This window comes from Hyperolius riggenbachi, chromosome 1, assembly GCF_040937935.1.
Source record: "Hyperolius riggenbachi isolate aHypRig1 chromosome 1, aHypRig1.pri, whole genome shotgun sequence".
NCBI classification, from domain to species: Eukaryota; Metazoa; Chordata; class Amphibia; order Anura; family Hyperoliidae; genus Hyperolius; species Hyperolius riggenbachi.
In genome coordinates, this window is record NC_090646.1 from 280,553,067 (window position 1) to 280,579,273 (window position 26,207).

Here is a 26,207-nt window from a genome sequence, read left to right on the forward strand (position 1 = left end):
GAGGAACAAGTACAACGTTCTGGAATGGCCATCTCAGTCCCCAGACCTGAATATAATTGAAAATCTTTGGTGCGGGTTAAAGAGAGCTGCCCTTGCTCGAAAGCCATCAAACCTGAATGAACTAGATATGTTCAACCGCTCCTTCACGACCGCCTTCAATGAGTCCTCGTCCACCCCAACCACCTCTCGGTGGGAGTCCCCCAAGGTTCGGTCCTTGGCCCCCTACTGTTCACCCTATACACATCCTTCATTGGCAAGGCTATCTCTTCCATGGGTTTTACCTATCATCTGTATGCAGATGACACCCAGATCTACATCCACACCCCTGACATATCCACCACTACAATGGACAAGGTCTCTTCCTGCCTATCAGCCATCTCCTCCTGGATGTCCGCTAGGTTCCTGAAACTAAATCTAGACAAAACAGAATTTATGATCTTCCCACCCCGGCCATCCATGAACCTCCCAGATGTGCATGTCACTGTTAACCACACTACCATTCGCCCTACCTCTCAAGCCCGCTGTCTGGGTGTCACCCTGGACTCCGCACTCTCCTTCACTTCCCACATCCAAAACCTCACAAAGTCCTGCAACTTCCACCTTTGTAACATCTGTAAGATTCGCCCTTTCCTGACCTCTGCCACCACCAAACTCCTCATCCATGCCCTCATAATTTCCCGCCTTGACTACTGCAATGCCCTGCTGTCTGGTCTCCCTATGACCCGAACAGCCCCACTGCAGTCCATCATGAATGCGGCAGCCAGAATTATCCACTGCTCCCATCGTCCACCACGGCAGATCCCCTCCTAGAATCCCTCCACTGGCTTCCTATCCAGTCCAGAATCAGATTCAAGATACTGTGTCTGACTTACAAATCTGTCCACAAAACCTGTCCAACCTACATTTCCGATCGTACTCAGAGGTACACACCTAGCCGCTCACTCCGCTCTTCCAATGAACTTCGCCTAACCGCCCCCCGCATCACCCAGTCCCATGCACGCCTCCAGGACTTCTCAAGAGCTGCTCCAACACTATGGAACTCCCTACCTCCACCCATTAGGGCAGCCCCCTCCTTCAACATCTTCAAGAAAGCCCTCAAATCTCACCTTTTCACTCTGGCCTACTACCCCTCACAAGTGCTCTAAACCCTCAGCTGAACTCTGGTCCCCTACCTTCCGTGCCCTTACCTCTCCCTCTAGATTGTAAGCCTTTGGGCAGGGTGCTCCTCCTTTTGTGTCCTACTTGATCATGCACCTCTATTACTGTGAACCCATGCTATGCATCTGAGTGAACCTAACTTGCCTAATCTCCATGCTTCATCTAGTGACTGACTAAGCATTACCTGGTACTCATACTGTGCTGTGTGATCTGGTTTTCTTGTATTCCTGTATTGTCATATTGCTGTATGTCACCCCTAAATATTGTCTGTATCCTAAATTAATGTTCAGCGCTGCATAATATGTTGGCGCTTTATAAATACAATAAATAAATAAATAAAATAAATAAATATGTTTTGTATAGAGGAATGGCCCAAAATACCTTCAACCATAATCCAGACTCTCATTGGAACCTACAGTAAGCGTTTAGAGTCTGTAATTTCTGCAAAAGGAGGATCTACTAAGTATTGATTTCATATATTTTTGTGGTGCTCAAATTTATGCACCTGCCTAATTTTGTAAATCCAATAAACTTCATTTCACTTCTCAAATATCACTGTGTGTGTCTCCTATATGATATATTTAACTGACATTTTATATCATAACAACCAACAATTTATACAGGAAAATCATGACGATTAACAAGGTTGCCCAAACTTTCGCATCCCACTGTATATAGACAATGGTAGGGATTAGATTGTGAGCCCCTCTGAGGGACAGTTGGGTGACAAGACAATATACTCTGTACAGCGATGCGGAAGATGTTGGCGCTATAAAAATATGAATAAATTATACTGTTTAACCATGTCCATTTTTAAGATCATATGAAGAATTCTACTATGTGCTTAAAGGAATACTATCGATGTATGCATTTATTTTTAAATGCTGTATGTTGTAGCACACATTAGGGCAAGTACTAGGAGCAATTTGATTTCTCACACAGCTGTTCCTCTCAGCTGTAAAATCCTCCGTCAGTTTTGGCGTCAGTGTTGGATACAAAATGTATCTAATACTGAGCTCCCAGAGGGCTAGACCATGTCTCTGCAAAGGGGAGATGCTATCAACTCCTCAGTTTATAGTTTAATTATCACCTTGCTGAAAGAATCTTGTGGATATGGTGGTAAGGGGTTAAAGATTCTAGCAATGTGTGTTTATTATCTTTGCTTCTCTTTACTGATAAAGATACTAATAATGCTAATTGTAAACAGTGGTCTGCCCCTCTCAGCAGCTTGTAAAGTGGATGCAGCCTGGAGTGAATCGCCTCAAGCAGGCAGCCAGTCTGAGTGTAAACACAGACTATTGTTATAGCTAGTTATATTCCAGCAATATTCCAGCTCATTTAGTTACCTGTTACCACCTCAGATCAGCCTATTTCTCCTCATGTCTGCTGCATGCTGTGAGTGACACAGTGAAATATATTTGTGAGCTGTGTGACAGAGTAACCAAGCAGCTCAGGGTGACCCAAACTACTATGAGCTGTGTGAGAAATGAATTTTTAAGCAGGGATAGTGAGAGAGAGACCTGGGTGAATAAGTAAAGTGCCCCTTGCGCTAGTGGTAATGTGTACACTAATATAGAGTATTTAAAAAAAAAAAGTCGTTTCAATCAATAGTACTCCTTTAAAGGACTCTGAAACTGGGTAAAAGCACTGGTTGTGATAACTTGCCTGCTGAGCTTTTAAGTCCCTGGATGTGTCTCACGTTCCCTGTAGGCCCTTCCCCAGCGTTGTTGGGTTGAAGGCACAATACCACAAAATATGAGAAATGCAGATATAGTCATATTATATAAGGGAAAGGGTGACAGAGGAGACTGCAAGAACTATAGGGGAATATCTTTATTGAGCACTAGCTGATGGCCCTGTGCTGCTCGTGTATGTATTTGGCTGGTGTTGGCTCTGCCCACTTTTTCTAACACTAATACACAATTACTCAATTACTCAATGACCCAATTTGTGAGCTTTTTAAATGAAACACATCTGATTGGCTGTTTGTGGTTCCACCCCATTTTCTGAATTTGAATCCCAGTCACCCAATGACCAACTGTACCAGGTTTGAGGCTTGTGCCATTAACTGTGCAAGAATGGCAGCAATTAAATATTCCCCTTGAAAATCAATAGGTGAATTTTGATTGGCTTTTGTAGGCTTCACCCAATTTTCTGAATCTTAATCCTAGTCACCCAGTGAGCAACTGTGCAAAGTTTCAGAGCCCTACCATTAACAGTGTAAGAATGGCTGCAGTTTACATTTTCCCAGTGAAATGTGTATTTATTTCCGCCCACTTTTTGGTTATGGGGATAAAGAATAAGTATCCTATATGTTGTTCCAGGTAATGTACTATATGTGTGCCAAATTTCATTCAAATCTGTTCAGTCATTGTTGTGTGATTGCATAACAAACATCCAAACTTTCGCATTTATAATATTAGTGAGATTGCTGGCAAAGCTTTTGAAAAGGCCAGAAACCCTAGCAATGCACTTCTACCCTGAAAGCCAATGTGGCTACCGCCTCGGATGATCTACAGATGATATAATATGTAGTCTCCGTCAACTCCAAGAAAAGTGCAGAGAACACCAGGTACCACTCTACATGGCCTTTGTAGACCTTAACAAATCCTTCAGCACAGTAAGTCGCAAAGGACTTTATGCTGAATAGAATCGGGTGCCCACCAATTTTGCTGTGTTTGACGAAAGCTTTCCACAATAACATGCAAGGTTCTGTAATATTTGATGGTGAAACACCCGAACCCTTCGATGTAAATCGCTGCGTTAGGCAAGGTTGCGTGCTAGCGTCCACACTCTTTGGAATCTTTTTCTCGGCACTGCTACTGGTAGCCTTCAAAAATTGCAATGTTGGAGTCCATTTGCACTCCAGAAAAGATGGAAAAGCTCTTCAACATCAGTCTCCAAAAGTCCACGACCAAACGTCAGGGTATAATCGCCAGAGACCTCTTATATACAGATAATGCTTCACTTGTCGCAGACTCAGAAGAGGAGCTGCAGGAACTTGTTACAAGATTTGGTTGTGCCTGTCAACTATTTTGTATGAGTGTCAACACCAGAAAGACCGTTGTTATGGTTCAAGGAGCATACCAGCAGCCCAACATTGCACTATCCAATAGCAAAGAAATAGACTCTAGCATTGGCAAGGCATCAACAACTTTTGGGAAGCTTCATGCTCGCCTTTGGAGAAACAAAAAACGTATCACTACCCCCGAAGTCCTTGTGTACCAGACTTGCATTCTGAGCACTCTTTAGTACGCATCCGAGACATGGACAACATACGCCAAACAATAACACTAACTAAATTCTTTCCACATGCGCTGTCTAAGATCTGTTTTTGGGAGTCACGTGGAAGGACAAAATGAGCAATGAGGCTGTTCTCTCAAAAACACACTGTACCAGTATCATGGCAATCCTCAAGCAGGGAAGATTCCGCTGGCTGGGTTACATATATAGAATGGATCCAGAAAGATTACCTCAACAGTTTCTGTTGGGTCAAATTGCACATGCAAAAAGACCAGTGGGATGACCTATGCTTCGATTCAAAGACTCTTGCAAGCATGCTATGGATTGCTTTGGCATTAATACTGGAGGCTGGGAGAAACTGAAATTAGATCCTTATGGCATCAAGATCTAAGTATCGGCACTAAAAGACACAACAAAGTCTGACTCGAAAATCTAAAGCAGAAAAGACTTTGCATCAATTTAGCCCCCAGGGAACTAGCACCACTAGACACCAGGGAAATGTATAGGGGGCCAGTAGATACCAGGAAAACATAAAGATGACCACATAAAAATGACCACCAGGGAAATATATATAGGACTATTAGACACCAGGGAACTGTAGGGGACTACTAGACTACAAGGAAAGTGAAATGGGGGACCTCTAGATCACTCACTCTGATCTCACCCTCTCTAATGGCTTTCACTGATTTAACCAAACAGTGTCTTTCTTCACTAATCTCTACAGTTAATCTCACGTCCGTGTGTTCTGAAACCTATTCCCTCTTAGCGTATCCCCAACTCTCCACTTCTTTTATCCCTGCTCTAACAACTATTTTCAACCACTCCATCTCAACTAGCATTTTCCCTTCCTCATGTAAACAAGCAACCATACCACCACTAATCAAAAAACCTTTTTTTTTTGGAACATACAGCCCTCTCAATCATCCACTCTCACTTCTTCCCTTTGTTTCCAAACTGCTGGAAAACACATCTATTCAGAATGACTTCCTGTCTACTAACTCCTTGTTAGACCCTCTCCAGTCTAGCTTCCGATCTCACCATTCCACTGAAACTGTCCTCACCAAAGTTGCAAACGTCCTCCTCATTGCAAATATAAACAGACAAAAACGATATTGAAGTTATAGTTTAGTAAAATGGGCACCAAGATATGCTGTAAAATATGGTTTATAATAATGATATTGTACTTTTGCCCCTGTAACCTCAAATTTTAAATGTAATAATTTGGGCACCAGTGCAAAATTGGGCAAAGTGCTAAAATATAGTTTAATTTCATTACATTTTACTACTTCATTCATATAGTAGAATATCTTTAACCACTTAAGCTCTCAGTCGTTTTCACTTTATGCATCCGAGCAATGTTCACCTCCCATTCATTAGCCTATAACTTTATCACTACTTATCACAATGAACTGTATCTTGTTTTTTCCGCCACCAATTAGGCTTTCTTTGGGGGGTACATTTTGCTAAGAGCCACTTTACTGTAAATGCATTTTAACAGTAAGAATAAGAAAAAAAATGATACAATTCATTATTTGTCAGTTTTCGGCCATTATAGTTTTAAAATAATACATGCCTCCATAATTAAAACCCACGTATTGTATTTGCCCATTTGTCACGGTTATTTCACCATTTAAATTATGTCAATATCACAATGTATCGCGACAATATTTTATTTGGAAATAAAAGAGCATTTTTTCCGTTTTGCATCCATCACTATTTACAAGCTTATAAAAAAAAAAATAGAGAGAAATATTTCATCTTTACATAGATATTTAAAAAGTTTAGACCCTTAGGTAAATATTTATGTGTTTTTTTTTATAGTAAAGTTTTTTTTTTTTTTATTAAACATTTTATGTGGGCATTTTTGGGAGGGTGGGATATAAATAGTGTTTTATTTGGGGAAATATTTGTGTATTGTAATGTTTTTTTACTTTTACTCGTAGTTTTACTTTTTGGCCACAAGATGGCAATCTCGATTTTGCTTACATGACGTCACTCTAAGCGTATAATGTACACTTAGAGGGACATAGCTTCAGAAAAAGCTTAGCTTCCGAGAGAAGCTGTCGCTTTTTCAGCGGGGGAGAGGAATCAGTGATCGGGCACCATAGCCCGATACATTGATTCCTGGGCTACCGAATCCGCGGCCGGGAGTGCGCGTGCACGCGCGCGATCAGCCGCGGGAGCACGCCTGTCCTCCTTGACGTTTTTATACGTCAAGGAGGACAAAGTGGGTAATACTTACCAATATTTATCCATAACCTAAATACTCTTACTCTCACACAAAATCCTCACGTCCAGGCGGCTGCTCTGCTGTGGTGCCGTGCGCAATCGCAAGGACGCCCCGGTAGCCCTGGGATCAGTGAACGGGAACATGGTTCCCAATCACGATCCGTGTCCCCAGCAGAAAAACCGAAGCTCTCTTACTAGAGGCTTCAGTCTTTCTGCAAAAAAAAAGTTTCCCTGTTCTCCTTGTGCTTCCAGTGATCGAGAAGCACAAGGAGAAAAAAATAAACTCAAGGTGGCCATCTTGTGGCCAAATAGTAAAACTACATCTACATACATTTTACATTAAAATTTGCACATATAATAACATTAAAAATTAACTTTATTTCCCACACCAAAATATTACCCAAATAACATTTTTAATGGAAAAAAATTACAATAAAAAAAAAAAACTACAAAAAAAACAAATAGTTACCTAAGGATCTGAACGTTTTAAATATGCATGTGAAGGGGGTATACTACGAAAATGTTTTAAATTATAAGCTTGTAAATAGTGATAGACGCAAAACGGAAAAAGTGCACCTTTATTTCCAAATAAAATATTGGCGCCATACATTGTGATAGGGACAAAATTTAAATGGTGTCATAACCGAGACAAACTGGCAAATAAAATACATAGATTTAATTATGGTAGCGTGGATTATTTTAAAGCTATAATGGGAGAAAACTGAGAAATAAAGATTTTATTCCATTTTTTCTTATTAATCCTGTTAAAATGCATTTATAAAAAAATAATTCTTAGCAAAATGTACCACCCAAAGAAAGCCTAATTAGTGGCAGAAAAAACTAGATATAGATCAATAAATTGTGTTAAGTAGTGATAAAGTTATTAGTGAATGAATGGGAGGTGAAAATTGCTCTGATGCATAAGGTGAAAAATCCCCGCGGGCTGAAATGGTTACGTAAGATACTTTGTAACATAGTTGAGAATCGCGGAAGCTGCTCCATGTGCTGCAAAAAGTTGAAATGTAAACGATTTGTTTGAGAAAGCATAGGGAACCGTTATAGAAACAATTATACAGTTTTACAAACTATTATTTGTTTAAATAATGGGTTATTGTAATCAATAAAGTTGGTATGGAAATGAAAGTTGAAGATAACAAGCAATATAGTTGTTTTATATTTATGGTGTGCCCTTTTTCAAACGATATAGTTGTTTTTTATATATTTGACACCCATAGAGAAAAGATGTGCATTGACGTGAATGTGGAGCCCTTTTTAATACGTGCCATCATTATGTTCTACCATGGGGCACCATTAGACCACTAGTGAAGTGTATGGGGGAACCACTAGGCTACTAGGGAAATCTGTATAAAGGATAAATGTGGAAATAATAGGATAATAGGGCAAATAGGGAAATAATAACAGTGGGGATGCAGTGAAAATGTTTTCAGTAAAATACACCGTTTAACCATGTCCACGTTTAAGACCACGTCCTCTACATAATAGAAATTTTATTTATCCTTTCTCCCTTATTTTTACCATTAAAACTACTTTTATTATTTTCTCAGTTCAAGGTGAAAAGCACACACTGTAACAAAAACTCACCTTTATTTAAAATCTCATCACGAAAAATTGTGACAGGAACACAATTTAGGTTTTGTGATAAACAAAAGAAATAAAATGTGTAGTTTTTGTGTAAAGTAGCACCTTTTATTTAAACACTATAATGGGTGAAAACTGAGAAATGAAAATGACATTTTTTCTATTTTTTCTCTTCTTTTTTTTGCTTCAAAAAGTATAAAAAATAAAATATTCTTGGGAGAAAAGACTATTTTTCCCAGAGTCTTGAGTAGGGATAAAGTAATTGCTGATTAAAGCGGAACTGAAAATTGAATAAAAATAAGGTGTTTCACTTACCTGGGGCTTCTGCCAGCCCCTTGCAGCCTTCTTGTCTCGCGCCAGTCCTCCATGATCCTCTGTTCCCCGCCGCCAGCTAGTTTGGTTATTGTTGTACCCTCGACTTATAAGTCGACGGCAACTTCGCCTGCGTGCCCTACACTACATGTATCTTTCTTCGCATTCCCGCTCGTAATAGCATCCTGCTATGCATGGCCCGGGGCGCGCAGGCAGTTGCCGCGTCGGCGGTAACAAAACTAGATGGAGGTGGGGGAACAGAGGCTCGTGGAGGACTGACGCAAGACAGGAAGGCTGCAAGGGGCTGGCAGAAGCCCCAGGTAAGTGAAGCACTTTGTTTTTATTCAATCTTCAGTCTCGCTTTAAATAGGGACATAGTTAAAATGTCAAAACAGCCCTTATTCTTATGGGGATTTTATATGTGGGTATTTTTTTTTTTTTTATGGAAACATGAAAATACTTCTATGTTCCATTTTAACTACACATGGTTTCACCTGTAATGAAAACATTTTTTTGCTATAGATGAAAAAAGATAGCAATCCTACTTGTAAAGAACAGGAAGCAAGTGAGATCTCAGATCATTTCAGGGCAAAACCAAAAATGCATTACAATTGCATTACTGATCAGGGAGCAATTTGGGAGTGATTTAGTATATTTATGTTGTAAGTTCACTTTTCGTGAACTTATAAATATAATAAATTACAAATGCTAAAATGCAAATATAATTCATAAAATAATTTAAAAAAAGAGCCTTTGAAATGTAAAACCTCCTGGAAGTAAGTTTATAACATAGGTTGTAAAAACATTAACGTATTTGGTTAATATTGTACATATTTCATTACTCTGGAGCCCAAGGGTTCACTTATGCAAAAGGAGAAAGCAAATAAAAAATGGTTTTGTGTTTATTTTTATAACACGTACGTTATCCGGCACTACAAATATATACAGAAGCTTTGGATGGTATATTTACATATAGGATTTCCAATTGTACACATGCAGTATAGTTATTATATTCAAACTTTATTTCTTTAAACTTCAGCACAATAAAACATAATACATCTGGAATATGATCTAAATCTAGTTAAAACCTCTTGTCCATAATAAAACAGTTCAAGATAGCTGAAAATATTGTGGCTTGCATAGCTGAGGTTCAGAGAGCACAGCCAATACTGTATTTAAATCCTTTAAAACCGCAACCACAATTAAAGACCACCTTAACTTTGGCTAAAGCCGCTGGTCACTGCATATCTTGGCAAAGCAAATAAGTAAGGGTTTCAATAACTACAAAGGATTTCATTTGCTGTAATATAGATTCATCTAAGCAAGTTAACATAGCAGGCATAACATCTGCTATGGCTACAGTTACATATTATATCCCTCAAAAATTAAATTGTTGAAAGTAAAATAACTGGTAACTTATAATCTTCAAAATGTAAAAAGTCCACATGCCAGAGATATTTACTCTGCTGTCCATGGATATTAACATTTTTACATAGTAATACAAAACATAAGGCACATTAAGACACGGTTTCAGCATAATAATGCGTTTCCATGAAAATAAGACATGGACTTATATTAATTTTTGCTCAAAAAGATGTGTTAGGGCTTATTTTCAGGGGATGTCTTATTTTATCATGAACAACAATCTTCATTTATTCTTGAACAAAAAAAATAAATAAACATTTATTTAAATCTAGTCTTGTCATCACATTTTGGAATATCGTCATAACTTTACAAACCCTAAATTCCATCATGAATTTCTTGTGACTACGGTATTTACTTTTTCCATGTACAACAATCAACATTTACTGAGAGGCTGGCACTTGCCAACCCTTATTGTTTTGGGTCTTGTGTGGTGTATTTTGAATGTAATTCTTGGAGAAGGGTCTATCTGTTTTGCTGCATTCTATTGCCAGTTGATGTAACTTTTGTAAAGGTATCCCATAGCTGCCTGGACACTATTTAAATGGTCTTTTTATGAACTGTGACTATGGCTTATTTTTGGAGCAGGGCTTATAACATTCTTAAAAATCCTGAGAAATCATGCTAGGGTTTATTTTTGGGGTTGGTGTTATATTCAGGGGAAACAGGGTATATACTCAGTTTACATGTACATCAGCAGCTATAATTCCATGTGAACCTCTCAAGTCATATATAGTACCCAGGTGGTGTAGCTACCTCCTTCCTCCATGCCCGACTTTGTGACAAAAAAAACAACAACGTTTTTTTTCTTTTCTTGTTATCTCTCCAAAGCATGCATTCACCCATTTTTGGGAAAGGAAAAACAGACACCCTCTTCAGGGGTCTTTAATTCAAATCTAAACCAAACATTCCTCTACTTTGACCCATTTCTGCTGTGGCCTACAAGATCCAGCATGTCAGATTTTTAAATAACCTTGGCAGACCTGGGGGTCAGCTATACACACTTTAGATTATATGCAGAGACTGCTCTGACCAGCCACCTTGGGTGAGAGCGGTCTAGCATGAGTACAAGGCTTATGGTTAAATCTTAACTTTTATTCAGAAATCAGGGCAACATAAACAACATTGTAAAGATAATGATAATGAAACAAAGTATGCACTTATAGGGGAAGCTACAAACAAATAAGAAAAAATATGTACAGTACTATAACTAGTTATGAGTGGGTATTCAAAGTCTAACAAATGCTTATTCAGTGACAGAACATTATGATTACTTTAACAATGATACAACCCTGCACAATACTAATGAGACTTTTTGTTTAAAAAGCCCTTGGTTTGGGCTTGAAAGCACCTCAAACTTTAGTCTCCTAAAATGTGTGACTATTTTGTGTAACTGAGGGGGAGTGAGTGGTTGCTTCTGTCACAAAACAAATCACCCCTCCCCTCGCACCTACAATCGGTGCCGCTAAGTGCATGCCCGAGAGGCAAAGTGACCAATTTCAGGACAAAAATTGGTCGCATTGTTGATCACACATGCTGCAAGCTGTCGGGGCAAAATTGGTTGGTCATGTGTGCGGCAGTACGGCGGCTGATTTCGGAACGAGCGACCAAACCCCCACAGCTGCCACTGTAATGTATAAATATGTCCCCCATATTTGCATTTGTACATTACCTGTCCTGTAGAAGTCTCCGCGCGGTGTCCGTCCATCTCTCCAGGCTCTGCATACATGCTTGTAGCGCATAGTGTCTGACGTCAGGCACTATGTGCCATCAGTGTGTACGTGTGTATGCGGCTGTTAGAACCCGGAGAGATGGAGGGACACTGCGCGGAGCCTACTACAGGACAGGTAATGTATAAATGCACACACTGGTTGGAGCACATTTATAAATTGGGGGGCAGCGGGGGGCAGATGCAGTGGGCTCAGCTGATTCCTTGAAGGTTTCATGCAGAAATCGGACGGGAATCGGCCAGTAGTATATGGCCAGCGTCGACAAAGAGACAAATTTATCTCTAAACAGATTCGATTAGAGATAAATTTGTCTCTTTGTCGAAACTGCCCATAATCATCAGGTGTATGGCTACCTTGCTACCTTTAGATTTGAAATACATAATAAACCAAACAATTGAGAGAAGAATGGGAGTTCAGAGTTCACACTGGAAAGCAACGCATCCGCTGGGATATCTACTGTATGTTTACTATACATTTAATGACCATTAGCAAATAGCTTATCATCACTGGTACCTTAAGTCAGTGGGGCGTGGGAGAAGTTTTTTCTTGCCACTAAAATATGCTTCAAAGTCTTCAGTTTTCAGTCGATGAGCAAAATCAATATAGCCAGACAGCTCCTGCCCATGAGAGTTTTTGTCTCGAATGAAGATAATGGACTGAAAAAGATAACAAGTGAAAATGAAGACAGATTCCTAAGGTAGATTAACAAACAATATAGCTATTTGTTACATCCAGGTTTTTGCAAATCAACAAGCCAACTACAGTATTGTAAAGCACTTTTTTTCAGGGAGATGTGCAGTGGTCTCCATATTTCTTCCAGTACTTATTTACTTATAAATGCCAGTACTACAAACATATCTATTAACACTTTTGTATTGTACAGTATAACAATATAGTAGTTAATAACTGTACTTGAATGCTTCTTTTTACAATCCAGATCATTGGGAATCCACTGCACTACTGAGTGCTTGCACATACCAGAAATTCAGAGAAAACTCACCTTGAATAAGTTGGATTGAAAAATGGTGCAGGCAAATTTGGGTGCAGGGTTAAGCTAAAAGACAGCTCATCCTGCCATAGCAAAACTCCTTACTTCGCTAATTACTAATCCCACTCTGAGTTTTAGAAACTCTGGGGCAACATGTAATTTGGGCACCGGCTATTGCCAATTGCAAAACTACCGTACTAATTTTAGCTCCGGTGTTCAAGTCACTGGTGGCGCCCAATGGTGCAGCTCTGTGCCAAAATAAGATGTTTAGAAAAACATTCCCTTGAGAATTTGCCAGCTGTTAATTTAGAATGTGCTACCTGTGTGCTATTTGGAGTGTGCTAGCTGTCGTATATACATCAGGTAACAGTTTTTTATCCCGCACACACTTGATATAGACCAACTTTTAATAGGAGTGCTCAAGCCAAATTTTCAGGACTGTTGCATACTGGTACTGGTCTTTGGTAATGAAGATCCTGACTTTTAACTTAGCTGTAGGGATAGCAGTGGTTCCTGGATGTTTGATTTGCATGATAGAACTTGCATGTGAGTGTGCAAAGGGCTAATTGATTTTGCTAGTCCAAAACCTGTTGGCAAGAGGTTTAGAGCTGTCAGTTTAAAATACTTGATGTAAGCAAAAATGGCAAAGTAAAAGGTAATTTTTAGTGGATTTCTGTCTGGGAAAATGTACATTTTATATGTATGTGTACATATGTATGTTAAATGTTCAATTTTTTTTGCGATGGTGGTACTTTATGATTTAAAGCCATATCCAAAATAAGACAAGCATTTCCCCATTTCAGTAGAAGACAGTGGGCAGGGTCAGAGAAATCATTTATTTCTCTGCGAGCAAGATAACTGTGCATTAGAGATGTTGCGAACGTAGAATTTTCCGTTAGCGAATAGCGAACTTCCGCAAATGTTCGTGAACATGCAAACCCGGCGAACCGCCATAGGCTTCAATGGACAGGCGAATTTTAACCTCCTTAGAGTCAGGCTCGGGACGGAAATCCACAGCTCAAAGCGGTAATCTAATTTTTGAGTACGTTATATGCAGGAGCTGCTGCAGATCTCTCTGCAGTATGTTTTTTTTTCTTATTATTTTTAGGGTCTAAACACTTGTGAAACTATTTAGCAGCTTTTAGACCCTCGGTCTGTAAATAATCATAATGCCAGGAAGGTTAAAACCTACAATGACCAGAAAAGTGATGGAAAAGTTGTTTCAAGGGATCTAACACCTGGAGGGGGTATGCCGGAGGGGGATCCATGCCAAAAGTCCCACCAAAAATTGTTGACACAAAGTCGGGTTTTAATCCCTAAAGGGCAGAAATCACATTATGCACAGCTCTGTGTGTCAGTGGGCTGTGGAGTGTCACACACAGAGAGATGCAATAGTACTATCAGAATACAGTGAAATAATAATGCACTGGAGTGGTGCATGCAACTTAATGAGGCAACAACAATAGCAGTAGTGTGCACACAGCTCTGGGTGTCAATGGGCTGTGGAGTGTCACACACAAAGAAATACAATAGTACTATCAGAATACAGTGAAATAATAATGCACTGGAGTGCTACTTTGCGTGCAACTTAATGTAGCAACAGCGGTAGTGTGCAAACAGCTCTGGGTGTCAGTGGGCTGTGGAGTGTCACTCACACACAAAAAAACATGGATGACCGATGTACTAGCCCTTAAAAGGGCTGTTTGGGGTGCTTTCACTGCAAGTGAGGAACAAGAACACAGGTCCAGCTAATGCTTTCCCTACCTATCTGCAGCAAGTCTGACCCTGCTCTCACTAACAGCCAGCAGCCAGCAGAGAATGAATCCAATATGGCCACCGCAACTGCTTTTTAATAGGGGGGTGGGGAGTCCAGGAGGGGGATCTAGCTGATCGGCTGCCATGTGTCTGCTGACTGTGCGGTAAGAGGTCAAAGTTTGGTTCCATGAAGTTGTTTAGAGGGCGGGTTAAATTTGCCATATGTTTGCAGTTCCCCTGAGAACGCGAACAACAGAAAGTTGCCGGGAACTGTCCACCGGCGAACTTTTTGGACCATCTCTACTGTGCATCCAGCACTGTTTGTTTACAGCATAGATCCAGCTTTAAATATAGCCTTGTGACATATCACATAACCAACATTCTTAGGGTCTAGTTTACTAAGCCATCGCTTGGCTTCCATGTTTTGCTATGCATCACAGATATCATTCCTGTCTTATTTGTAAAGAAATTTGCTACAGTTATGCAGTATGATGTCTGGTGGATACATTTTTCCAGCAGGCATGCATTTGAATTCATATGTGCATATGCTTATGAGTGTTGAAAGTGAGACAAAGAAAACAATAGATTATAAAAAACATAGCTCCCATTCCAGGAATGTGTAGCCTCCCTCCTGCCTGGGTATGCAGGTTGGAGACAGAAGGAAAGCAGATCTGAAAGTGTGTGATCCCTATACTTCTAAGCCAAGTGGCTAGTAACATTGAGGTAGGGGGATAAATGTACCTTGAAAGGGGGCAGCAAATCTATTCTGATTTGCAGAGTAAACTGCTCCTATTGTTGTGGGACAACCAGCGAGTACACATGTTTTTTTTTTAATCTGGTCACCTTTTTTAGTAAGAGAGTGACCAAACTGTCAGCCTCACCCAGGTGAATAAGTCAAAGGTATCACTTTAAAGGTGGCCATACACAATTCAATTTTTCAGGGTTTATTTTCTGACCAGATCTCTTTGATTTTTCTGCTTGTTTGAATAATCAGGAAAATATCAAATGATCAAATAAGAAAAAAAAACAGTTTTTATGTTTTTCTATTCGATTTTTCTAAAATATCCAAACCAAATTTTTTTTAAAACAAAAATGAAAAACTGATCATTTTTTCTCAATTAAAAAAAAATAAAAAATTCTTGAACTAAACTTTATTGAATTCCAAGTTTATTGTCCAACATTTTCTTCTGTTCTTCATCTTGTTTTCTTTAGCTTGCTTGACAAGCCATTGTCCTACCATAAATTCTTACTGCATTCCCAATGCAACATAATGGGCAACAAAACCCAACAAAACCCCAAATTAAACAAGGCAAATTCAATCAGATTGAATATAAATAGTGAATAGAAAAAAAGTGGTAGCCAACATACAACTTCAATAGTGAAGTGTGCTGGTTAACCCGCAGTACACCTTGTTTCTTGCCCTATATAGATTCAGCTGGTTGGTTGCTCAAAACTGTGTGACTACCAAGGTAGGAAGAAAAACTGAGGCAAGTTGACTGTTATTTACACAAGTAATGTAGCTTGAAATGCCAACATAGCACATCTCAAGTTATGTACAGAGTGCCCACATTGGTAAAATAATCCATGTTACAGAAATGGCTAAATGTGTTTTATTCTAGCAATGCATATTGTGTGCATACTGCATGTCATGTGCGCAATGCAAATTACGTGACTTGCATAAATACAGCTAAACTGCTGTACTCTCCTTGCGCACAGCAATTTATCAGGTGCATCATCCCCTATAGAACCTATCATGCAGTAACAAAATGAGATATTTACACAGATACAGGCCATGTTAGCACATAGAATGATACCCCTTTCTGATTCATAAGGTAATGCTTCCCTGTTTTAGAGGAGAGGGCCTGTATAAGAAAAGCGAACGTAGGATAACTTTCTATTTTCTACTAGTTGCTCAATCGGCTGCCAGGAACATTTGAAAGATGCAGCTTATACACAGTCCAGTCCTCCCACATCATTTTAAATTTGACTTGAACTTCTTCCAGTGAGCAAATCCTATGCATCAGCAGAGTTTGAATTAATCTACCTTTGAGTAGTGAGAAGTGAATTACTCCATCTTTTTAGTGAAAGGCAATAATCCAGTTTGCAGCGAGTAATACGCAATGATACAGTTGTCAATAGCACCTTAGAAAAACTTGGATTGGGAAACCAAAACTGGGCTTGCTGAATAGCGAATGAACCTTTTTGTTCATTGTTCTTATTTTCCCCATAATTTAACTGTTCACTTCCCATATGAGTTCCCATCTTTTGCAGGTAAATGTTCCCACAAAAGGTGAAATAGTTGTGGCTGAGGATAAACTTCTTGAGAGGTATCAGTGCTTTTGTGTTTGCAAACTGGGATTACATTGTCATGTGGAGTATTGATGTACAGCACTTCTACATTCATAGTAGCCAGTACGGAGGAGGATGTGCTGCAAGGCATTCCCATCCCCTCAAGTATGGATGCCATATCCAGAGAGGAAGAGGAGGAGAGCAGCAGATGGGAAGGTGAGTAAAAGAAGAGATCCTATACTCCACCATGCTCCTCTGCATCTGCCACAAGCACCAAGGAATAGGACTGCTGTTCCAACCCACTAGGACCACCAGGGAATGGTAAGAGCCTGCACCCACCAGACCACACACAGCAACTTAGATTTCCTGACACCACAGTGAACACACAGATATCCCTGACAAAAACATCTGAAGAAATTGCCTATGAATACACATAAAAACAATCAAGTTAGGCATCACTCATCAATCGCAAACATCAGTGGGACAAGTGAATTGCCTGTTAAACTGTGAGATGTGGAGTGTTTTTTTACTTGTTTGTTTTTGGCAACAAAAATTCAACTTTGCTGACTTGAAGTACCAAAGTACTAAAATCTGGTTTGAACTTTCAAAGTTGAATTTTGTTGAAATTCACTAATCTCTGGATGAGAGCCTCCAACAGTGAAACCTAAAATGTGAGACTATCAGTGAAAGCCACATGTTAAAGAGTAGTTTCAGAAGTATATTATAGGTAGATTGTTGTTTTATATAAAACAGCAGTAAATTGTGATCTTGAGTTTACCTCTTGCATTTTTACGCTTTGCTGTTTTTGTTTTTTTTCAATTCAAAAAACATTTTTATTGGCCATAAGAAAATCCCAGGTGTGATTTTAGCCGTCGGTATTCTAAAACTGCCAACACTTTCCATATGCAATGTCTTCTGAAGAGAACCTCCCATTTTTTCATTATATGCTCAATTTTCAGATGCCTTATTTGTGGCAGCTTTTCACACATACATTAAATGTTATCTCTATGAACATTACTCCTTCCTGCTTATTAAATTATATAGTTTTCCCACCATATACAAGATATACAACATGATTATGATTTTTTCAGCGTGTATTACATCCTCAGCCAGAATCAGGAATAGTTATATTGTTATAGTCTGGTTAATGGGTTTCCTAAAACAGGATCATATATCTGTAGTTTAACTGTTCCGTAAAAAAAGAGAGAGAGAAGATTCCATTTAGCATAAACCTATCCTCATTCCTGCTGAGATTATGCATTTTTCTGTTCAACAACATGACATTTTCCTCTCCTGTTGAGAGTTAGATTAAGAAGTGCTATTTATCTAGTCACACTAGTTCATCAGAACAAAAGAAGGGTCAACAGCACTTAACATTCCCTTTCCATCTCCCACCCGTGACTGCGCCAGATGTTGCAATAAAATTCACCCGGAGGAACTCCAAATACCCACAACAAAGTCACGTGTTGAAAGAGAGCCACTTGCGTTAATATGGCACTTATTTTCTGTAAACACCTAGGATGAATGGTTAACAAAAATCAACATAATCAAGCACAGCCAGGCTTCACAAAATGCTGCTTATTACTAAGCAGACGAGCTAAAGCTTATTATACTAGGATTAGAAAGCAAACATTACACTCAGGTGTTTATTTATAAGCTACAAACCTCTAATAATCAAATCCCAAATTCAAAGGACCAGATTGGGAGGGCATTCAACAAACTCAAATCATATATATGTATATGTCTGCATTTTTCCAGTGTTTTTGGAAAATGAAATTAAACATTCGAGTATGACAAAAACAAAAGTGCTGTGACTTCAAATAATAATAACAATAATAAATAATAGCACGACTTAAGGGGCTTTGTCCTAAGAAAAAGTATCACTGGTATTCTACTTGCCTTTGTAAAGAATGTCTTCTGCAGCTTTATAAAGTTTATCACCTGAGTCAGCATCACCAAAAAAAAAAAAAAAACTACATGGATGTTGAATTGTACAGAACCAGGCCTAAGAAACGTCATCCAATCCTGCACACCAACATTACACTGCAGTCCATTTACTCTTGGCCCTGTCCTTTTCAGTGCTAAATAATTTCAGTTATATATAGCAAAAACAAAAATTTGCTTTCCTAACACAGAAAGAATTTGCGATAATTCAGGTTGGAGTGAGCTCGAGATGTCTCCCAGAGCACCACTGCTGAATATATGCAAATTATTATTATATTATTATTATTATTAGTCTGTACCTCTCGGTTTACAAGCCCTACTCCATAGAGCCAAATTAATCCATGCCATGCACTGATGAGGATCAAACAATCCGAAACAGTCTGTATGCATGTTGGATTATTATGGCTATGTACAATTTAACAAGCTGACACATCATTGCATTCCAGCGGTTCTGGAGATGTGTTTAGCTTCTAAGGGTACAATGGTTAATTTGCATATATTCAGCAGTGGTGTTTTGGGAGACATCATCTTTGTTTTTCTTAACATCTTAGTAAGGGGGCTTTTAGGACCATTGTAGTCCCTTACACACTCCAATGAGTTCTGGGTCACCATGAGCTTGCTGGTTAGTCTATATATAGCAAAAAATGAAAACAGAGTCAGGCACTACGGTGGCTTGTGATTACTGTTACTGGGCCAAACTGCCTCTGAAGACGCTGAGTTCAGCTAAACGATCGTTAGAAGGGCCGCCGCCCCCAACTCGCCCCAAAGCCTTTCTTACAACAAGAACGGGTCTGTCAATTTGCATTTAATATGTGTTGTGCTGGCAGCATACTGTGTTTTAAACGGTTGTAAGCCGACACAATAAAGCTTTTTTAACCACAGGAATACGGGAGTGCCCGGGAAATGTATCTACTATAGAGGATAAATAATTTCAGTACAGCTCTGCTCTCTGTTTATCTCAACTCTGGGAGATCTTACTGGGACTTCTGCTTCAGTTATATTTTTAGGGGATTTTAGGCTTTCTCCTTGTTTTAAGGAGTGAGTGGTCATTAAAAGGTAGGTAAGATTAGGCATTAGGAGTTTGGTTAAGGTGAGGCTTTGGTGATGGTAGGGAAGTAGACATTGGAGATGTTAAAGTTAGGAATAGAGGTGGGGAATTAGGGTTAGAAATTAAATATGGGGGGTTAGTCATGACTGAGGAGAAGAAAAGTTGTTCAACCATCAGCACTGTAGAGGAGCAAACTGTTAATTTTTGCTAGACTGATTGACTCCTTTAGACACACTAAATAATGCAGTGTAAAGGAGGTGAGGAACTCTGCAAAACCCTTGGATGCTTGTATTTGTTTACAGTGGTAATTGAAAGTGGAGCTGTGAGGAGAGTTTACCACTGATTGACCAAAAGAAACAGGGCAGTCAAGGTTATCGGGTCAGCCCCATGTGGGTTTAATCAGTATTGACTATCCAAAAACTCTCGCCAGTCACTGCTTGAGAGTTTCTAATCACAATTCTACTATAAATACTGGGACATTTCCATGTATCAGAAAATGCCTTTATTCTAATGCATATTCTGCTCCTTGCAGAAGATGCTTTTGCATGAAATACTAGCTCATTCCTAGTTTGCGTTTGAAAATTCTCCCCACATATACTGTATAGTATGCATTACTTCAGAACCATACAAACATTTTTGCAAAAATATTTTGTTAACAAAATATTTTTGCATTATTATAATGAGTATTTCTTCAAAAACACCTTTCTGTACTTTCAAATTACTTCAATGCACTTTCAAGAAAATTATTTTTAGCTAAATTTCTATATATTTTGTAAAAATTCTACTTTTCATAATAACTTCAGGAAAGTGAACATGGCCATACACACTATCCAATATTAAGTGTATTGTGCCACCTATTTATATTGATGCAGTACTTCTCTTCTTGAACTGCAATCACATCTCTAAAAACAAGAGTGCTCTTATATACAAATTTCAAATTTCTAGGAAAGCCTGAGTTTAAAGGACAACTGTAGTGAGATGTATGTGGAGGCTGCCATATTTATTTCCTTTTTAAGCAAAGCCAGTTGCCTGACTATCTGCTTATCCTTTGCCTCTAATACTTTTAGCCACAGACTCTGAACAAGCATGCAGCAGATCCGGTGTTTCTGACATTATTGCCAGATCTGACAAGCTTAGCTGCATGCTTGTTTCTGGTGTAATTCAGACAATTCTGCAGCCAAATAGATCAGCAGGACAGCCAGGCAACTTGTATTGTTTAAAAGGAAACAAATATGGCAGCCCCCACTTACCTCTCGCTACAATTGTCCTATAAGCTTCCTTTCTACCACCTCTCAAGTTTAACAATCACTTAGTGGAAATGTCCATTATAGTAACAGGCCAATAGAGAGGCCTGAAAGACATTTCAAACATACTGTGCCTTATTCAATTCACTTTTATTCCTAAGATTTTTCATAGGAGGTAATTTTTCATCTTGTGTTTAAAATAACTTTAAAGCACCCTGCAGTTGAAAAAGTCAAAACAAACTCTGAATATATTCTGCACAAGTATCTGTGATGCCAGAGGTGCACACATGTATGCAGGTTCCTAAAGCTAGCTTAGTTACATGTATACCCTATACAGAAATTTCACTGCAATGATTTGTACACCTTATCTCCTTATATTCATTATTAAAGAACTATGAATGTATTCAATATGATTACGGTTATTGATATAAATAATAGTCTGATTTTACAGCTCAAGCATTTTAAAACCTTCTTTACGTAATGAATGAAAATAACCCAATAATGCTGGTTTGTCTTACGGATTTTCCCATCATTACCTCTTTTTAAACAATTATTTGTCTCCTCTACAAAATCTCCTCAAAAACGCCCATCTTCCTTGTTTTCTAATGTGTTCATTACTGAAGCTACCGGTGTTATTAGTCAACATGCTGTACTGCAGAATTCTATGGAGAAGGGTTTACAAGTAAACCCTTACACATTGTGCATGAGAGAAACATGGAACTACCATTGCCGACCTTCTTCTAAAGCTGTTGCCTTGCTGTAGGGCTGGCCTTCTAGCTGAGTAGAGAATAATGGAACACAAACAAGAGAAAGCAAAGAAGGGATTTGCTTGAAGAGATCAAAAAACTTATAGACACGCACTTTAAAGACAAAGGCTATAGGACCAATCAGCTAAATGTTCCTCTGCAAACTTTTGCAAATATTAAGTTGTAGCTGAAGAGGAAAAAAATGCCCAAGTTAGATATTTACCTCAGTAGCTGGAAGCCTCTGGATGATCCAGAGGCTTCTCCCATCCTCCTTGTCCCCACCAATCCAGTGCTGGGACCCTCTGAACCTACTCAATAAGGACTTGTCGAATAGATTTGCAGCTCTGCACTCCCGCCCATTTATGAGAACAGTCGAACTACAAGGCACTAGATGGCCTACACAGTATTATTATTAAGTATTTATATAGCCTAAATCTTCTGCAGTGCTGTACAGAGTATATTGTTTTGTCACTTAACTGCCCCATAATCTAATCCCTACTATAGTTATTTGTCTATGTATGTATCGTGTAGTGCATGTATCATAGTCTAGGGCCAATTTAGGTGGAAGCCAATTACCTTTTCTGCATGTTTTTAGGGTGTGGGAGGAAACCGGTGTGCAGACACGGGGAGCACATACAAACCCCATGCAGATAGTGCCCTGGGTGGGACTCAAACCAAGGACCCAGGGCTGCAAGGCATGAGCACTAACAATTACACCACCATGCTGCCTGGGCACTAGCTTGGAACTACTTGTGCACAGTGTTTTCCTCCATGCACGAGTCTCTCCAATGCTATTGCACAGGCATAGGCTGCACAGGCATAGTGTGCCTGTGCATGGCGACAACCCTCGCGTAAGGGTGAGAGCCCGAGTTGAAGCTGCAAGAGAATAATGGATCCCAGATTGGGCAGAAGTATAAAGACAAAAGCCAAGTACAACTTCCAAACTGATACAAGCCGACCTCCAAGGTCCATCAGTGTCTGATAGCAACATCTATCACTTTTTGATTGACAGAGGGCTCAGTGGAAGAAAACCAAGAAAAACTCCACTGTTGAAAGAAAAACATAAAAAAAATAGTGACATTTTCTAAAATGCATATTGGAACAGTTTGCTCAGAAAGAGAGTTTCAAATGACCAGGTGCAAAATTCTTATTAACAGCTACAAGAACTGTTTATTTGCAGTGATTGCCTCTAAATGTTTTGTCACGAAATATCAGGTTGAGGGTCCCAACTTTTTATTCCATACCCATTTTTTCAATGGGTTGGTACCAACAAGTGTCCATCTTTGTGTATTAGTATCAGGTGAATATAGAGGCTGCATGTAGCATGAACAAATTTTGCAGGGGCTTTACAGAGTATATGGTCTTGTCAGTAACTGTGACTCAGAGAGGCTTACAATCGAATCCCTACCATAGTCTTATGTCCATTGTGTTCTATCTATCTATCTAACACATATCAGCTAAAAGGTAAAATAGTAAAACAAAGGTCTGTGCTGACTGTTCATAACGATTACGGTACTTCGGTGTGAGTCCTGGCACACTCAAGAACTGCATCCACATACTATGTGATATCATGATTAGGCTTCTGCAACAGTGCAGATCATGAAGTGGTCACAAGGGGGTGGGGAGTACTGTCAAAACCTTCAACTTCCTGAAGTTACAGAGAATCCACTGAGGCTCCCTGAGCTTTGCTTTTACAATCAGACATTGAAGATGGGCAAAGAAACTGCTGCCATGCCTTAATGTTTATTCATTTTAACTGAGAAGTTTTCAGGTCTACTTTAATGGTGGTCCTTATAAGTGAGAAGTTTTAAAGATTTCATCCGGTAGTTCATCACAGTGTTGGCTATGACAGCTTTACTGTGTGCTGATGACTTATTTTTTCTGGGAAATAGAACTGAAGCTTGTCCTTTCAAACAAAGCACAACTAAACTTGAGACACTGAAGAATGACAGATTACAAAGAAGAGTTCATGGAAACAAAGCCAGACAGTTCAGCCATTAATCCTTTCCACAGGCCAGTGTTGTACCAACAATATAACAGGTGCTCCTTTTTAAACCCATCTGTAGATTTTTACAGAGACAGCCTTCAGCAACTTCCAAGGGGGATATTTTATTATGCTTGGCAGACGGGACAGTTGAAATAATGGAGAAAAATCTGAGTCTAAATAACTAGCACCTTGGTAAAGTTCTCCATTATCTCCTTACTTTAATCTAGTAAAAGCTAGTTATCTATTCTGGCAAAAAAGCATGATTTCAAATCTGATCATAAACCTTAAATATTAGTCAAATATTTGAATACAATCCAATAGTCCAATATACAAGGCCCTGATAACGAAGGCACTTCTAGAGCAGCTTGAATATGCCTCAGTTTGGTGTGAGCGACCAATTAAGCCAAAAGTGCAAAATGTTTGGATTCAGGAGATCCCAAACTTGGACAACATTGAAATCAATTGAGAAAGCTTCTGGAGGCTTGTTTTTCTGTTCTCTGAAGCTGCAGCAACCAAAGGCATGTGAAGACAACCAAATATTGAAGGAAAATATGCTAGAATGAAGGTGCTTTAAAAAAATGTTTAAACAAGGTGGAAACACGTACAGCATTGGGAAGGATACATTTTGTCTGACTTGAAGGACAATTCAAAGGCTTCAATATATAGCTTTGTGAGGACAAGCTATTACACATCACTATGGGTAATTTAGAGTTGTGTTTCTCAGCATTATCATATACTGTACTCCATCTGAAAGATGCAATTTACTAGGTGCCCCCTGTCGTGCATAATATCATCTTAAGTATCCCTTGACATAAATTTGTTAAGAACATCCTAGAGTTGTGAAGGAATGCTTGTAGGGGCCCAGAATCACTATAGGCTCAAAGAGACCAAAAAGCCCTCTTCTTAAAAAATCTCAACTAAACGGAACATCACCCTGCCGACAAAAAATATGTGGGACCTGCAGACACATTTACTCCACTGACAGGGTAACGATACCAGGTTCACAACAGGAGTACAGAGTACAAGGTAAATTTTCCTGTGGGTCCACCAATCTGGTATATCTGATCATGTGTGCTAAATGCCCCAATGTTATGTACGTGGGAGAAACTGGACAAACACTGCGCAAACGTATGAATGGACACAGGCACACTATTAATGATACCAAATCTGGACTCCCAGTTGCTACACACTTTCGGTCCAACGGACACAGCATGGATGATCTTCGTGTCAATGCCCTGAAGGGCGGCTTCAAAACGTCAAATGACCGATTAATAGCAGAAACAAAATTTATAAATTGGTTCAAAGCTGTGCAGAAGGGTTTGAATAAGGACAACAACTTTCTATATTGGTATGAGATTGATGATATATGAACTGTCTCAGCCACTCTAGCTGAAGTTGTGAACTAAGAATTTACGATACCTCTGGGTCAATCCTAATACCAGGTCTGTGAGCAATAGAGTAAACAAGGATCCTTATCTTACCCCATTTAGATGGTCTGTTTGTATTAACCACTTGCCGACCAGGGGATGTTACACTGATCGGTGCTGCGTGGGCTCTACAGCCCGCAGCACCGATCAGCAGTGCAGCAGGGCGATCAGACTACCCCCCTTTTTTCCCCACTAGGGGGATGTCCTGCTGGGGGGGTCTGATCGCCGCCGGCTGCAGTTGCTTAGCGGGGGGGGCTCTTCAAAGCCCCCCTCCGCAGCGCTTTCAGCCCTCTCGCCAGCTCCCTCCCTCTCCCTTCCCCTGTGTGCTGCGCAGGACGGATTTCCGTCCTGCGCATTGAAGGATAGGCTTCAGCCTATCATATGCCGGCGATCCCCGGCCAATCAGAGGCCGGGGATCGCCGATCTGCCTTACGGCGCTGCTGCGCAGCAGCGCCGTATGATGTAAACAGCGGGGATTTCTTCCCCGCCTGTTTACATTTTGCCGGCGAGCCGCCATCGGCGGCTCTCCGGCTGTTCACGGAGACACCCTCCGTGAACTGACATGGAAAGGCCGCTCGATCGAGCGGCCGTTTCCATGGTAACCCGCAGACGACCAGTTTACGCCAATCGGCGTTAGCTGGTCGTCAAGAGGTTAAGGCATCTTAATGACGTATTTATGCTTGAAAAAAATATCTGTTTTCCCTTTTGATGTTGCATGTATATAAGCTGCCTGTACCACCAGCTTGCAAACTAACAGGATGTAAACCTGACGAAGGCTGCAAGGCCGAAAGCTTGTTTATTCTTATTCATTTGTAGTTAGCCAATAAATGGTTTTATCCTGATTTAAAACTTCTTGCTTAAAAAATCTATGCTTAACCACTTCCCAACTGAGGGGTTTTACCCCTTCAGCATCCGAGCAATTTTCTCCTTTCAGCGCTCCTTACATTCATTCGCCTATAACTTTATCATTACTTATCGCAATGAAATTAACTATATCTTGTTTTTTTCGCCACCAATTAGGCTTTCTTTAGGTGGGACATTATGCCAAGAATAATTTTATTCTAAATCTGTTTTAATGGGAAAATA

General features: G+C 39.6%; 1 protein-coding gene across 1 annotated transcript in view; it reads right to left on the reverse strand.

The window, feature by feature from the left end:
• Positions 1 to 26,207, reverse strand: part of CFAP299 (cilia and flagella associated protein 299) — a 634,310-nt gene that overhangs the window by 81,863 nt on the left and 526,240 nt on the right. Inside the window, exon 4 of the mRNA XM_068271140.1 lies at positions 12,207 to 12,349. Within this exon, the coding sequence (XP_068127241.1) occupies positions 12,207 to 12,349 (143 nt within the window). The remainder of the gene's footprint in view (positions 1 to 12,206; positions 12,350 to 26,207) is intronic.